General features: G+C 41.4%; 1 protein-coding gene across 3 annotated transcripts in view; it reads left to right on the top strand.

Moving 5' to 3' along the window:
* Positions 1–11,335, top strand: part of ankhb (ANKH inorganic pyrophosphate transport regulator b) — a 28,162-nt gene extending 16,827 nt beyond the window's left edge. For all 3 annotated transcript variants that reach the window (XM_062993859.1, XM_062993860.1, XM_062993861.1), the window contains exons 5-12: positions 34–204; positions 393–527; positions 2,855–2,947; positions 3,453–3,548; positions 6,182–6,311; positions 7,348–7,471; positions 8,584–8,683; positions 9,239–11,335. In XM_062993859.1, the coding sequence (XP_062849929.1) occupies positions 34–204; positions 393–527; positions 2,855–2,947; positions 3,453–3,548; positions 6,182–6,311; positions 7,348–7,471; positions 8,584–8,683; positions 9,239–9,370 (981 nt within the window). In that variant the 3' untranslated portion in view covers positions 9,371–11,335. The remainder of the gene's footprint in view (positions 1–33; positions 205–392; positions 528–2,854; positions 2,948–3,452; positions 3,549–6,181; positions 6,312–7,347; positions 7,472–8,583; positions 8,684–9,238) is intronic.
* Positions 11,336–15,517: the final 4,182 nt, after the last annotated feature.

The raw sequence follows: 15,517 nt of genomic DNA on the forward strand, positions 1-15,517 counted from the left end.
TCACTGCTGTAGTAATTGCTTTTTCCTCCCCAGATCCTTTTTGTTTCTATTCTGCTGAACAGTCATTTGGAGTGTGTGGAGCCCTTGTTGATTCCCATTCTGTCTCTGTATATGGGAGCTCTGGTGCGCTTTACCATTGTTGGTCTGGCCTACTACAGAAACATTCATGACAACATCCCAGTCTCCAGTGGCCCTGAAGTGGGGGTATGTACTGCCTGTCCTTTTTAATTATTCGCCTTTACTTACTTCTGAATACAGTAAAATGCTAACTGTGTAGCTGGTGATTTAAACTCAATCTTACACTCTAATAAACTTCATTAGTCTTTTTCATGCGACTTCTGTTCTTCTAACCTCTTCCTCCAATTCCACTGGTGTGTCTGTATGTGTCATAGGGTGACGCCACTATTAAAAAGATGCTGACTTTTTGGTGGCCCTTGGCGCTTATCCTGGCCACGCAGCGCATCAGCAGACCCATCGTAAACCTGTTTGTGTCCCGCGATCTGAAAGGGACTTCCGCATCCATCGAGGTCAGTGAGATCACGCTCTCACATGCAGGCATTTACACACTTATCATGACTAAGCAAACATTATATAGCAAGGCTGAGGACTTTACTGTACACTGATTTGTGGTAATACACACTCACATTGCATAACATGGTGTATCTTTATTATGCTAAAAATATTCTATGATCTACAGTGCTTGTACATTTTTGCATATTACACATTTAAACAAATAGTTGCTGTGTTTTGGGCATTTAAGGCAAATGTTTAGGCACTTATGTCAGTATGTCTATGGCAGTTTTGGGTTTTTAGTGCAAATGTATGATTACAATGCACAATGTGTCCAGAAAAGTTTGTAGGCTTTGATAGCCATCTATATATGTCATACTTCTATATACTCCTGACTTCTTACCTGAAGTTGACTTGACTTTTTAGTAAAAAAAAATTTGTACTATTAACATATTTCCTATAGAGTAAAGGAAAGGACTTGATCTGGCTTTTAAGTGACCCAGAATTGGGCTATGTGTATTGTGTTTTCATTTCTGTTAATGTTTTTGTATTGTATTTTTATGTTTACTTAGATTTTTTCTCTTCACTTTTATTATACAGTGCACTTGGGTGTCTTGAAAGGCACTTTTCAAATAAAATTTTATTATTATTATTATTATTGAATGTCTTTTCCAAAATGTTAACCTGGTTTAACCATCATGAATGTCCAATGATGCGTTCTTTGGGTCATCATTGTTTTGTAGTACCTAACTGTGTCAATTCATTTTAAGATAGCGTTTTTCTATCCATTTTCTACAATGCACCAGTTTTGCCAGTGCTGGATACCAATTTCTCACCTTTCCTTTCCTCCCAACATAATTCCAGACATCGTGGCCAGATTGCCATGTATCTGTATCTGATCTGACAACAAATCTCTCTTTCAGAATCTTTCCTTTGCTCATGTGATCAACACCAACCCAGTATTGTAAAACCATAGACAGTGACACCTATATTCTATTTTTTTTTTGTTCAGGTATTCATGGCAGACCTGTTGTTTGGTAGTTCTTGAATAATATCTGACAACAATTTGGTGACAGTTGGTTTTCTTCTGGCCTTGAAAGGGAGACTATTGTTCCATGTGCTTCGTACCTACAGACAGTTGTTTGAGCAGACGATTCTCAGACCTAAAGTTGCTTAGAAGTGCTTTCAAAAAGAAAACAAATGCATGGTGGAGATAAAAGATTGGCCTTGACATGGTAAAGATGAGAATTTCTGGTGTACACAACACTGAGTTCTAAGAATTTGAGCATTTTGACCTGTGTTCTCATTCAGAGTGCATTTATGTTTATGAGGTTTGATAGCGGCTGAACGCTGTGATTGATCTCTCGGTTACTGTTTCATAATTACTGGACATCCTGGATGAGGTAAGCTAGTGAGCCAAACGGTATTGTTGTCTTTTAGGGAGATCATGCAGGTCAGTGCTGTTTGTGGCAAAACTTTGACAAATTTGGTCATAATAGGAATTGAAACATATAAACCCATTACTGTGATTGTAACAGTATATCAAAACAGTATTGGAATTGGTTAAACGTTTAACTTAAATGAATACACTATATGGCCAAAAGTATTTGGACGCCTGACCTCTTCTGAAAAGGCTTCTCACAAGACTGTGGGAATATGAGTATGTCTGTGGGAATTTGTGCCCATTCAGGTAAAAGAGTATTTGTTTGGCTGGGCACTGATGTTAGTCAAGAAAGCCTCAGTTCAGTGGGGCAAAGGTCAGGACTCTGGACTATATGGAAGCATATATTTTCTTTATATAACCGATTTATTACACCTGTTAGCAGTTGTTGTGGCTGAAACATATTAATTCAAAAATTAGAAGGGGTGTCTTAATACTTTTGTCCACAGTGAGACCAGATTGCTGTAAAAATCATGTACAAACAGTTTAAAAACTGCACTAAAAAGTTAGTGCACTCCTCCAAGCGTGTTTCTGGTGCAATTTGGTGTTACATGAGCAGAACGAGGTGACAGGATTTACATTTAGTGTAGGAGGCCTTAGCCCTTATCCAGATTGGTAGCGGTCATGTGATGTGAGATATTAAGCTAGAGGATTTGGTTGGGCTACAACTAAAGGTACAACAAGGGTGGTGATAGCATAGCGGTTAAGGTACTGGAATTGTAATCTGAAGGTCACTGCTTCAAGCCTCACTATAGCCAGGTTGGCACTGTTGGGCCCCTGAGCAAGGCCCATCAATTGCCCTCAATTGCTTGCATTGCATCTAGCTAACAATTGTAAGTCGCTCTGGATAAAAGCATCATGCGTTGTAAGTTTTTTAGCATTGATGTGTTTCTGTCTTTCTAGGCAGTTGCAGTTCTGACAGCCACATATCCTGTAGGTCACATGCCGTACGGTTGGCTTACCGAGCTCCGTGCCATTTATCCTGCATTCGACAAGGTAAAGCTTGCTTCCAGACTCTGTTTTTAAGCTGACAAGTACAGATGGTACCTATTTTAACTTCAGCCTTTTATTTAAAATGTGTACACAGTATATTGAACTTTAAACACCCATGTAAACTAGCATCGTTATGACTAACTAACTGAAGTCTAACTAAAGCACCAGGTTTCACCTGAGTATGTGAAAGAATTTATTCCCATAACAATATTCAGTACCCAAAACATCTGTTTACTCTGAAAACCTGCCGGCGCTGCATGACAAGTATAATTTCCCAGCCTTCACCTCTGCTGCTTTTGTTGGCACCAGCATGTCTATGGCACTCCCTTACCGTTTTGCAGCGTGTAATATTTATGGGTAAACAAAATGCAAGAGAGTCCCACACACTAGAATTAGAATCAACTGCTCATTTCCAGCTCCCAACAGGATTTATATTTAAACCAGGGTGTTACATTATATATACTTTTATAAATAATAAGATGTTGTGTATTTTCATCCCCTGTTATAGAACAACCCAAGCAATAAGATTGCAAATAGCGGAACGACGGTCACCAAGTCGCACATCAAGCGCTTCACGTTTGTCTGTCTAGCACTGTCGTTCACGGTAAGTGCAGCCTCACTCTCTCTACCACTCCCACCCTACCACCCTTATCCTCTCTTTTACCCTCATTGTAGCTCCTGTGTGGTCACCTGTGGGTTGTCAAAACAATCCAAACGCAGTCAGAAAAAAAGCTGATTATGATTTAGGGTGTTCAGCTTTTAGTGCTCTGGTTTCCAGTCTAAAAACATGCAGTCAGGCTAACCGGAGCTACTAAAAACAGTCATATCTGTGTGTGTGTAATATGTAACCTGTAATAGACCTGTCCGGGGTGTTTCTTGCTTTTTGTCCAGTAAATCAAACCCACCGCGACCCTGATCAGGATAAAATGGTGGTAAAACAGACAATGGATAATGAATGTTCAGAGCAACATGTTTATTGGCTTCTTTAAGTCCTATTTGTTAAAAACAAACTGCATTTGCTTATCCATACGCAAAAGTCTATGGCATTTACTCCAACAGTCAATTTTAGGTCTCCACAGCTGCTTAGCAAACTTGTTGCTACTGTCAGAAGATTCTCTTTGGGTCTAGACTCAAGCCTTACCTTATTTAAGATGGATGGATGGATGAATGGATGGATGAATGGATGGATGGATAAATAGATGGATGGATGGATGGATGGATGGATGGATGGATGGATGGATGGATAGATGGATGGATGGATGGATGGATGGATGGATGGATGGATGGATGGATGGATGGATAAATAGATGGATAGATAGATAGATAGATAGATGGATAGATGGATAGATGGATAGATGGATAGGTGGATAGATAGATAGATAGATAGATAGATAGATAGATAGATAGATAGATAGATAGATAGATAGATAGATAGATAGATAGATAGATGGATGGATGGATACTTTATTAATCCTGAAGAAAATTAAGAAAAAGACTCATCTGTGTACCCAGTGTTTTTTCTCCCATAATAATCCCAATATACCACCTATTTTTTTTAAATTATTTATTTTTTGATGTACTTGATGTACAGCTGGAGCCTATGCCAGCTCTCAATGGGTGCGAGCCACACAGAAACACCCTGGACAGGACGCCAGTCCACCGCAGAGCAGACACACAAACACATTTGGACTGTGAGAGGAAACCCACACAGACATGGGGAGAACATGCAAACTTTCTCACAGAAAGCACCCAGACCGCTCAACCTGGAAATCAAACCCTGGATCTGCCCATACATCAAACTTAATAAATCATTATTATTATTTCCTTTGAGTCGTTCAATTTCCTCCCACCTTCCAAAAAGTGTTCTGGTGAGTGAGTGAGTGAGTGAGTGAGTGAGTGATGAGTAAATATGTAAACACGTGTGTTGCCCTGAGGTGTAGATCCCTGTCCAGGATCTGTTTTTGTCCTGTGGCCATCACTGTGGTCTAGGCGATTATTGTAAAATGAACAAATATTGTACGAATGGTGACATGTGAAGGACACGCAGTGCACCTTTTTGCATGTGCAAATTTGTTCTGGATGATGATTCAGATCTTGTATCGCCGCTGCTTTCACAGTCAAAACTCTGGGCATGAATATTGTACAACAGTGCCCAAAAAAATCCTTCCTCTGTGCTGTAATGATGGATGATTGTCAAATTATAACAAAACGATGCTAATATTCACTGTTACCATAGCAACTCATCAGGGTACAGGCAGGGTTAACCCGGATTCTGCATTGTGCTTGTTAAACGTGCATTAATAAAAGATAAATATAATAGTATTTACGTTAGTTTTGCGTCTGCCGTTTCATAAAATGCCTCCAATTTACAAGCACAAGCTTTTAATGTCTACAGTATCCATGTGAACTTGAACATATTCTTTACTATAGTCTTATTAAGCAGCAACTGTGCAAGTATCACATCAGATTATTACCTGCCCTTGACTTCTATTAATTTACAATAACAATGTGTTTTCTTAGAATGAACGTTATACTTGATAAATAAACAAATCTATTTTTACCCCCATATTATTTACCCCTAAGTACAAACACCACATATTGCATAGAAATATTGCATATTGCTCTGCTATACTGCATATTGCAGCCATTGTTGGGCCCTTTAGCAAGGCCCTTAACCTTGTCACTCTGACCCCAGCTTTCAAACAAGCTGGGATATACAAAAAAAGAACTTTGTTGTACTGTACATGTGTATATGTATATAAGACAAATAAAGGCGTTCTTCTATTTTGTCACCATTTAGTCATATCTAATCACTCGATTGCATTACGCTTCCTCTCTACTTATGTTGACCTCCACTCTGACTGAGAAGAGCAGTGACAAACACACGCCCCCTCCGACACGTGTGCAGTAGCCGACTTTGTCGGAGCCGACGTGTGCTTTTCACCAGCATGAGGGGAGTTCATATGTGGATTAGCTTTGTGTAAGGGGAGTCACACCCTGATTCCATTATCCCTTCTATCAATCAGCCAGTAGAGGTCGTAATTGCATCACTTATGAGGAATCCCATCCGGCACCTTTCCTAAGAATGAGCCAATCATTGTTCGTGTAGGTGCCCAGCCAGCTGGTTGCAGAGCTGAGATTCGAACCGATGATTTCAAGACGTCAGCTCTGGTGTACTAGCGTGTTTTACTCCAAGACCATTTTTAATTACTGTGGTGTTTGGTTGTGTCTGCGCAGCTCTGTTTCGGAGTCTTCTGGACGCCGCACATCTCGGAGAGAATCCTGGTGGACATCATAGGCGTAGATCAAGCCTTCGCAGAGCTCTGCGTTGCCCCGTTACGAATCTTCTCTTTCTTCCCTATGCCAGGTAAAGCCTTGATTCTTGTTCAACACACACATAAACAAACACCTACACAAAATTATTGTACTCATAAATGCTTCAGGATGAGCCGTTAAAGCTCAAGAATTCGCTTATCAGTGGTGGGTGAAGTTAGAGCTCTGGATGATGGCATACCTTCACACACAGTTCTCTTTATGATGGTCAGATTCACTGAGTCACGGTCATGTTACGCAATCTGGTGAAGGTTCAGCAGTGAACTTTGGCTGCTGTTAAAGAAAATATGCTGTAAGTCGCGGCCATGGAGAGGTAATGATTATGGTTACGGCTCTACGGTACAGTCATGAGAGGAGTCGGTGAGAGAGATAGATATAGTGGGAACCAAAATGAACTTAAAATCAAACGAGAAAATTAATAAGTAATCGTTATGTTCACACTGCATGTTTTCTGTTGTTGAATTATGAAATCATGGTATCCTTAGCTGCAAAACATCCAAGAAAGTTGGGACAGGGGCATGTTTACCACTTTCATATCACCTTTTCTTTTAAAAACAATCTGTAATTGTTTGGGAACTGAGAACGCCAGTTGTGGCCAACTGGAACTTATATCTCGCTCGTCACTGCCACCCCTCCTTGATCGAGAAGAGCCATGTCTGTCAGAAACCCCCTCTGACAAGCGCACAGCCGATCACTTCTTTCTCCTGCCAGGGGCGTGGTCTTACAGAACACACTATCAGCTGCTTTTCGTGTAGGCAAGCATACTGTGACAGGCTCTGGCTTTTGTACCAATGGTTCTTTATCTCTTTGGTCCAGAGAACACAATGTTTGGAGTAAACTCCTTCAGACAACAGCACGTTTCCACTTTGTGTCAGTCAAGCTAAAGTAAATACAGAACAGTAGAGATAACATTTAGCTTTAATTATTTAGTAACATTTACTAAAGTAAATACAGAACAGTAGAGATAACATTTAGTATTTATTTGTTCTGCTATGTCAGCCCACGTGCAGTCATGTGATTTTTATTATCGGTGTGATATAATGTGATTCATTTTATTTCTGTTCAAAAAGTGACTGTACGTGCTCACCTAACCGGCTGGCTTATGACCCTAAAGAAGACCTCTGTCCTGGCACCCAGCTCTGCACTGAGGATCATCGTACTTATTACCAGCCTTATTGTGCTGCCCTACATGGGGTAAGTGTCCCTCCTGTTGCTGCTTGTTGTGTTTAACAAGTACTTCTATTAAATAATATCACATTATTATATTATTATATTTCATTGAACGAACATCTGCAGTCCAGCATACCAATGTTGTGAATCCCTGAGCTCCCAGGTTTGATTCTCGGTATCTCGGTAGCAGAGCCAAGATTTAAACCCGGGAGCTCAGAATCTCGGCTGTGCTACCAGTCGGCTGGGCGCTCTCTAGCAGGCACAATTGGCCTCCAGTCTGCTGGTTGGGAAACACTGGACTAATGGGCGGGGTTATAAACGGTGTGTAAAGACCTTGGCTGCCCAGGGCGCCTGTACAGAAAGTGGAGTGCAGAGACCAGGCCGTGGCTCTCCGCACGCGAAGCCGAGATCACATGCAAATCCACCAAGTATGTGAGTATAAGAAGAGATTGGTGGACAGCTCACACATCGGAGAGAGTGTGTTTTTAGGCGAATATACACCCTCCTTGGACGCCGTCGGGGTCCCCAGCAGCGGATTGGCTATGCTAAATTGAAAGAAAAAGGGGGTAAAGTGCATAAAAAATACTCGGCCAGCAGAGGTCGTGAATGCACCAGTTATGAGAAATCCCCTCCGGCACCCTGCCTACAAACGGTAGCAGAGCTGAGATTTAAACTCACGAGTTTGAGATGTCAGCTCTGGTTTTACCACTGCGCAACTTGAGCGCCTGTCGTTATTAAGTTTAACAGGGTGACGTGGCTGTTGGATTATTTATTTCTCAAATAAATTCAATTATGTTTAATAAAAGGTGTTTAAATCAAAGTTCTGATGGTGTAGTGACTGTGTATTTCACTCTGAATATTTTTAAGTAAATCTACCTAGAGAAAATAGAAGAAATAAGAATTAATCTACACGGTTCATCCTGTGTCCTCGTTAAAAAAGTGCCTCTTCTAGGTTTTATAAAAACTCATTGTGCCCTGAGCTGTGGCAGAAGGGTGCACTTTTGGTCACTAACCACAGTGCTCCAGCAGGATGAGATAAGAATGTGTGTTTGTGTTTAATAATGTTATGCCTCATTTCAATTCGGATCCCAGGAGCTTTGTTCAGTGATGTGTAATTCTTGGCTGTGTACACTCAGGGTTCACGGCGCTACTCTGGGGGTCGGATCGCTCCTGGCTGGCTTCATCGGAGAGTCTACGATGGTGGCAATTGCGGCCCTGTATGTCTACCGAAGACAGGTGAGATCCTACAAAGTGTATCACAGCAAGCAAACTGAGGCTAAAGATGATCCACTGAAATAAATATAAAGCACGGTGACACAGTGGGGTAGTGCTGTCGGCTTACAGGTAGAAGGGCCTGGGTTCAAGTCCTTTCTGTGTGGAGTTTGAATGTTTTCCCCACAAGTCCAAAGACATGCAGTCAGGCTAATTGGAGATATTAAAAACCATGAATGAGAAGCTGCTGGAACCTGGTTCACACTGTCCGCTGTCAGGCAAGCTTTGCATCCCTCTTGAGTTTAGTTAGAAGGCTCTTAAACCTTAATCGCTCAGACAGTATTCTGTCACAGTACTGTACGTTGTTTGGGATAAAAGCGTCTGGTAAGTACTAAGTACAGAAAATGTAAATATAAACAGGAGCAGGAGCTTCTGTCATGCACTGCAGCTTCTGAGCTCATAGTGATGGAAAGCCAGCCTGCTTGACTGTGACTAGTGTTACCCGAATTCCACCAGTGCCAATAACTGAGATGCAATTTTGTTTACAATTTTTCCTTGTACCAACCTTTTCTTTGATAGAAGAAAAAAGACTGCAACGGAGAAGCAGCCGTGGAGGACGATGACTCTGCCCCCATGAACGAGGTGCGATCCAGGAGCCGGATGGACGACATTGTTGAACTGAGAGAGGAGGACGAGGAGGAGGAGGAATGAACGCGGGAATGAACGCGTTCGATCCGCACGGGATTTCCTAAGGCGTGTGCAACCAGATCATAAAAATGACTGAATACTGACTCCTATCTGTTCCTCCTGATTTGTTTGCACATGCTTTTGTGTTCTGCGCTCATCTGTAGAACCAGGGATCTCTTGCTGTTCAGGGCAGTGTTTTTAGATGCCTGCTGCCCCCTGCTGCCCCATACTGCCTCTTACTGCCCCCTGCTGTTCTTGCTTATTTGCAGTGTGCACTGGATGGATGGATGATCAGAATCCAGTGTCTATGTGTCATATAACCTTACTCTAGGGTGACCATACGTCCTCTTTTTTTGAACCCCGTCCGGCCAGGATTTCTAAATCACCAAAAATGTCCGGGAGCTTTTGTAGTGCACACGCAATTCTTTGTGTGTTTTTGCACTGATTTCACATTTCTGTTTAGGTCCTGCCTTTTCGCACTTCTCTTAAACATGCCCAAGCGGGCGCTCAGATGCCACAGCTGTAAAACACGCTAGCACACCAGAGCTGACATTTCAAACTTGTCGGTTTGAATCTCAGCTCTGCCATCCGGCTGGGCTGGGCACCTACATGAACAACAATTGGCTGTTTTTCATACAGGGTGGGAGCTGATAGGGAAGTCCTCAAACCTAATGCAATTACGACCTCTGCTGGCTGATTGATGCCGCCTGCAGAGAGTCGAGGAATAATGCATTGATCAGGGTGTGGCTCTCCGTACACAAAGCTGATGCGAATATGAACTCGCCTCGTGCAGGTGAAAAGATGCAGTCGGTACTGCACACTTGTCGGAGGGGGCGTGTATCAGTTCGCTCTCCTCAATCAGGGCGGGGATCAGCATCTGTAGTCAGGTATTTGGATATGACTCGATTGGGAGGAAAATTGGGAAAAAATGCAAAAACCAAACCGAACCAAACTTTCAACCCAGTGCAGCTGTCCGTTTGGCTCATGCTGCCATCCTGCCGAGTGTCGTCTTTTTAAAAAAAAACAAAATATGGTCACCCTACCGTCTTCCAGCTGCCATCGGAAGTCTGGGTGCAGGACGGTGAAGATGTTCATTTCTACCAAAGCAACATGGCGTGCTGATTGCTTTTCTTTATTCTCTGAGCTCTGCTGTGCTGCTGTCCTGCATCTTTCAATGAACCTTTAAAAGAAAAGCAAGTACAAGTACTAACAGTGACTTTGCTTGGAATGTAAATATCCGTCATTGTCATCGTCGGTGTTTATTTTATTTTGGGAAAGGGAAAATGATTTGACTTTTCAGAAGCGTCGACCTCTTGAACTTGAATGAACTTGAATGTTGCTGCACAGCTGGACGAACCAGTGAAGTGTTTTATCTTAATAATCTTAAAATGTTCGAACACTTAATATAAACATACATATAACTAGAAATATATATATATATATATATATATATGTAGAGACAGAGAGAGAATTTTATCAGATTTTACTGTATATAGGATGGACAACAGATTGTTTTCAGAGTGGCAAACGTTTGGACGTTGTGGACCATATCAGAGGCACTATTTTTGTAAGGTGTAAAACTCTGGTAGCTTTTCATATGTGAGATATGAAGTCTGTATGTCCTGGGGATGATAAGGGAGGGAACATATCAACAGGCATTTTCACCATGATGTCTGTTGCTGTATTTTAAAAACCAGAACACGTTTCATTTTTTTCTATCTCAGGATGTACAGTACATGCTAACATTAAGCACCGTGGAGTCCAGTTGCCTGTCCTTCTTCTATCCTGTACTATTGAACTTCTGCAGAAATGGTGTTTGTTTGAATCAGGCCGTGGTGACGAGCGAGAGTCTGGCTGAGCTTCTTTTTTTCAGTCTTTTCAATGTTTCCTGCTGATACTGAAGCAGAGGAAATGCACAGAAATTCAGACCTTTACTTTAAAACAAGAACAGTTTGTTGCGTAATGATTAAAAGTGACAATGTGATCTAAGAGTTTGCAGTCTGTCTTTTTTCTCTCAATAGTTTCTTGCAGCAAATGCAGTGGTGCGGTTAGAGTAGAACTCGGCTGAAACAGGCTAAATAGGTCTGGTGACCAATGAAAATGAATGAACGACCTTTTTTAGCCTCTAACCCCAATCTAAGGGCTCAAATGTTGTAACCAGACCAAATCTCACCTACTGTCCTGTTTTCCCCAGTACATATTCTACTAAATGTTTGCTAAATATGTTTTTTTATTTAAAACTAAACAGTTATCATTTAATCAAATCAATTTCTGTTCTCGGGAGGGTGGTGAACTGGTAAAGTAAGCTAGCCCACTACTATCTACATTTGAGAATCCAGAGTTCGAATCTCAGCGATGCTATTGACCAGTCAGGTGGCTGCATGAACATGTTTGGATAATGTCTGGTAAGATAGGGAGGTGTCCAAAACAGTCTGTTGAGAGGCGCACTTAATGCCAGTCCCAAGCTCGGATGTGGACCGGATTCATTGTGGCGACCTGCTTTCAGGTGGTGCAGCAGTCCAATGCGCTGACCCGTCAGTGTTCATATTATGGCAAATCATTTGACAGTTGACATGTTGATTTTGTTGGAGGTGTTTTTTTAACATATAAAGATTATAAGAATTTAAAGCATTTATAAGAATTTACAATGATAAGAATTGAAAGTAAAATGTATTTTAAGATTTGGTATTTGTATTTATTAAATATTAAATATTAATTATTAAATTTAATAACAGTTTCGAATTCAAAAGCAATTTAGAAGCAAATTATCCCTATTGGCGTTTTTTGCAAGGTGTCCACAAATATGTGCAGTTCAGTCATTAAGAAAAAGGGCAGTTTTTATAAATCACCACTGGGTGGCGCTAAAGACCATCATATAAAAATCCTGGTCCCTGTACGTTCAGTCTGATGATGGTGATAAGCATATAGACATGCTTTTCATCCACATATATATTTTATTTAGGCCTAACTTCAGTAACCACTACACATAACATACATGGTGCGTCTGTCATCACCCTGTCACACACTCACCCCTAGTCACAATTTTTTATTTTTATGTTTCCATCACAACAATTGCTATCAGGTGTAATAAACCAGTGATATAAAAAGAATGATTTTAGGGAGGGTCATTCCCTGTACCAGGATGAATGTGTCCCTGTGCACAAAGCAAACTCCAGTGTCCTACACAGAGCCCTGACCTCAGCCCCACTGAACAGCTTTGGAATGAACCGGAACATCAGTTGAGGCCCGACCATACAAATGCTCTTTTGACTAAATGGGCACAAATTCCTACAGACAAACTTCAAAGTGTTGTAAGAAGCCTTCTCAAAAGAGCTGCTGTTGTTCTAGCTGAAAAGATCACACAGAGGTCACTCTATTTTAATAGCATTTGTTTTTGAAATTAGATGTCCAACAAGGTCATGGTCAGGTGTCCATACACTTTTGACCATATAGTGTAAATGACATGCATATGTAATTTGGTGAGGTTTAAAATCATGCAGTAAACATTTGAACATCAAATAGTTGCTCAGCAGGAAGTGTGGATACCACACAGCTCCAGGGACTTCGGGAGTTTGGCATGTTCTTCTGATGTCTTCATGGACTTACTTTCATTACACATCTCAAAAACGAGCCGAATTTAGATTGGCCACTTTAAAACAGTGTGAATGGGTGAGAAACAGATCTAGTGTAGAAACAGCGCCCTCTGTTGTCCGCCTGAAGCTCTGCAATAACATCTGCCCACATGAGCAGTAGAAGTGTGTGAAATATGCTAGGCTCGAAACCCACTATGCGTCGGGCGTCCTGCCAGGAGTTCCAGATTAGCCTGGGGAAACTCGAGAGGTTTCTCGGTATTACACCCCTCCCTACATTTCCTCAAAAGCTACTCATATGTTAGGAAATGGGTCAAATTCCCAGGAAGTCATATGATCCCATTTTTTAATGTTAAGCTGGCCTAGATCAAGTTCACTCGGTTCCATTTCGGTTCCTGTGAGGGTTGTGTAGTGCATTTTAACTACCTGTGTGGTTCCTTCAGTTCACTGTAGTCACCTTAAATGGGCTGTAGCTGCCACGTCTTCTTTAAAGAACCATTAAACTTTGTAATTTAAAGAAATACTTTCATTTAGTAATTGTTTTACCATCGGTTTTAATAGTAAATGCAGAATAATATTTAGTTTGGTATGTTTTATGCTCACAAACTTCTCCACATCAGCCTGCATTTTTTACAACTATATACAAGTTGTATTTCTTTGCCCTGTGATGCTTTGGATGGTTTGGCGTCTGAGTGGATCGCACCCACCGCGGCCCTGAATAGGATAAACCAATGGTTAAACAGACAATGAATGAACTAATTAATGTATTTCTGGGCGTTTAATGATAGGCTTGCATGATTGGCCCTATGATTGGCGCTCTGTGCAGGGTACCTGGACCTGCTGCAATCCTAAATGGGTTGTAGCCTCCGCGTCTAAAGAACCACTAAAATATGTCATTTTAACTCTTTTAAGTAAATACATTCATTTAGTAATTGTTTACCACTGGTTTTTTATAGTAAATGCAGAATAATATTTAGTTTGGTATGTTTTTATGCTCACGAATCTCTATGTGTTGTGTTATTTCTCCACATCGCCCTGCATTTTTTTTTACAAATATACAGTGGGGTCAAAAAGTATTTAGTCAGCCACTGTTTGTGCAAGTTCTCCTACTTAGAAAGATGAGAGAGGTCTGTAATTTTCATCATAGGTACACTTCAACTATGAGAGACAAAATGAGAAAAACAAATCCAGGAAATCACATTGTAGGATTTTTAAAGAATTTATTTGTATATTATGGTGGAAAATAAGTATTTGGTCAATAACAAACAAGCAAGATTTCTGGCTCTCACAGACCTGTAACTTCTTCTTTAAGAAGCTCTTCTGTCCTCCACTCGTTACCTGTATTAATGGCACCGGTTTGACCTCGTTATCTGTATAAAAGACACCTGTCCACAGCCTCAAACAGTCAGACTCCAAACTCAACCATGGCGGAGACCAAAGAGCTGTCGAAGGACACCAGGAAGAAAATTGTAGACCTGCACCAGGCTGGGAAGAGTGAATCTACAATAGGCAAGCAGGTTGGTGTGAATAAATCAACTGTGGGAACAATTGTAAGAAAATGGAAGACATACAAGACCATTGATAATCTCCCTTGAGGTCAAGATCTCATCCCGTGGGGTCAAAATGATCATGAGAACGGTGAGCAAAAATCCCAGAACTACACAGAGGGACCTGATGAATGACCTGCAGAGAGCTGGGACCAAAGTAACAAAGGCTACCATCAGTAACACACTACGCCGAGAGGGACTCAAATCCTGCAGTGCCAGGCGTGTCCCCCTGCTTAAGCCAGTACATGTCCAGGCCCGTCTGATGTTTGCCAGAGAGAATATGGATGATCCAGAAGAGGATTGGGAGAATATCATGTGGTCAGATGAAACCAAAATGGAACTTTTTGGTAAAAACTCATCTCGTCGTGTTTGGAGGAAGAAGAATGCTGAGTAAACACCATACCTACTGTGAAGCATGGGGGTGGAAACATCATGCTTTGGGGCTGTTTTTCTGCAAAGGGGACAGGACGACTGATCCGTGTTAAGGGAAGAATGAACGGGGCCATGTATCGTGAGATTTTAAGCCAAAACCTCCTTCCATCAGTGAGAGCATTGAAGATGGAACGTGGCTGGGTCTTCCAGCATGACAATAATCCCAAACACACTGCTCGGGCAACGAAGGAGTGGCTCCGTAAAAAGCATTTCAAGGTCCTGGAGTGGCCTAGCCAGTCTCCAGACCTCAACCCCATAGAAAATTTTGGAGTCCGTGTTGCCCAGCAACAGCCCCAAAACATCACTGCTCTAGAGGAGATCTGCATGGAGGAATGGGCCAAAATACCAGCTACAGTGTGTGCAAACCTGGTGAAGACTTACAGGAAACGTTTCACCTCTGTCATTGCCAACAAAGGTTATGTTACAAAGTATTGAGTTGAACTTTTGTTATTGACCAAATACTTATTTTCCACCATAATTTACAAATAAATTCTTGAAAAATCCTACAATGTGATTTCCTGGATTTTTTTTTCTCATTTTGTCTCTCATAGTTGAAGTGAACCTATGAGAACCTATGATGAAAATTACAGACCTCTCTCATC

The sequence above is a fragment of the Trichomycterus rosablanca genome, chromosome 4 (assembly GCF_030014385.1).
Source record: "Trichomycterus rosablanca isolate fTriRos1 chromosome 4, fTriRos1.hap1, whole genome shotgun sequence".
NCBI lineage: Eukaryota > Metazoa > Chordata > Actinopteri > Siluriformes > Trichomycteridae > Trichomycterus > Trichomycterus rosablanca.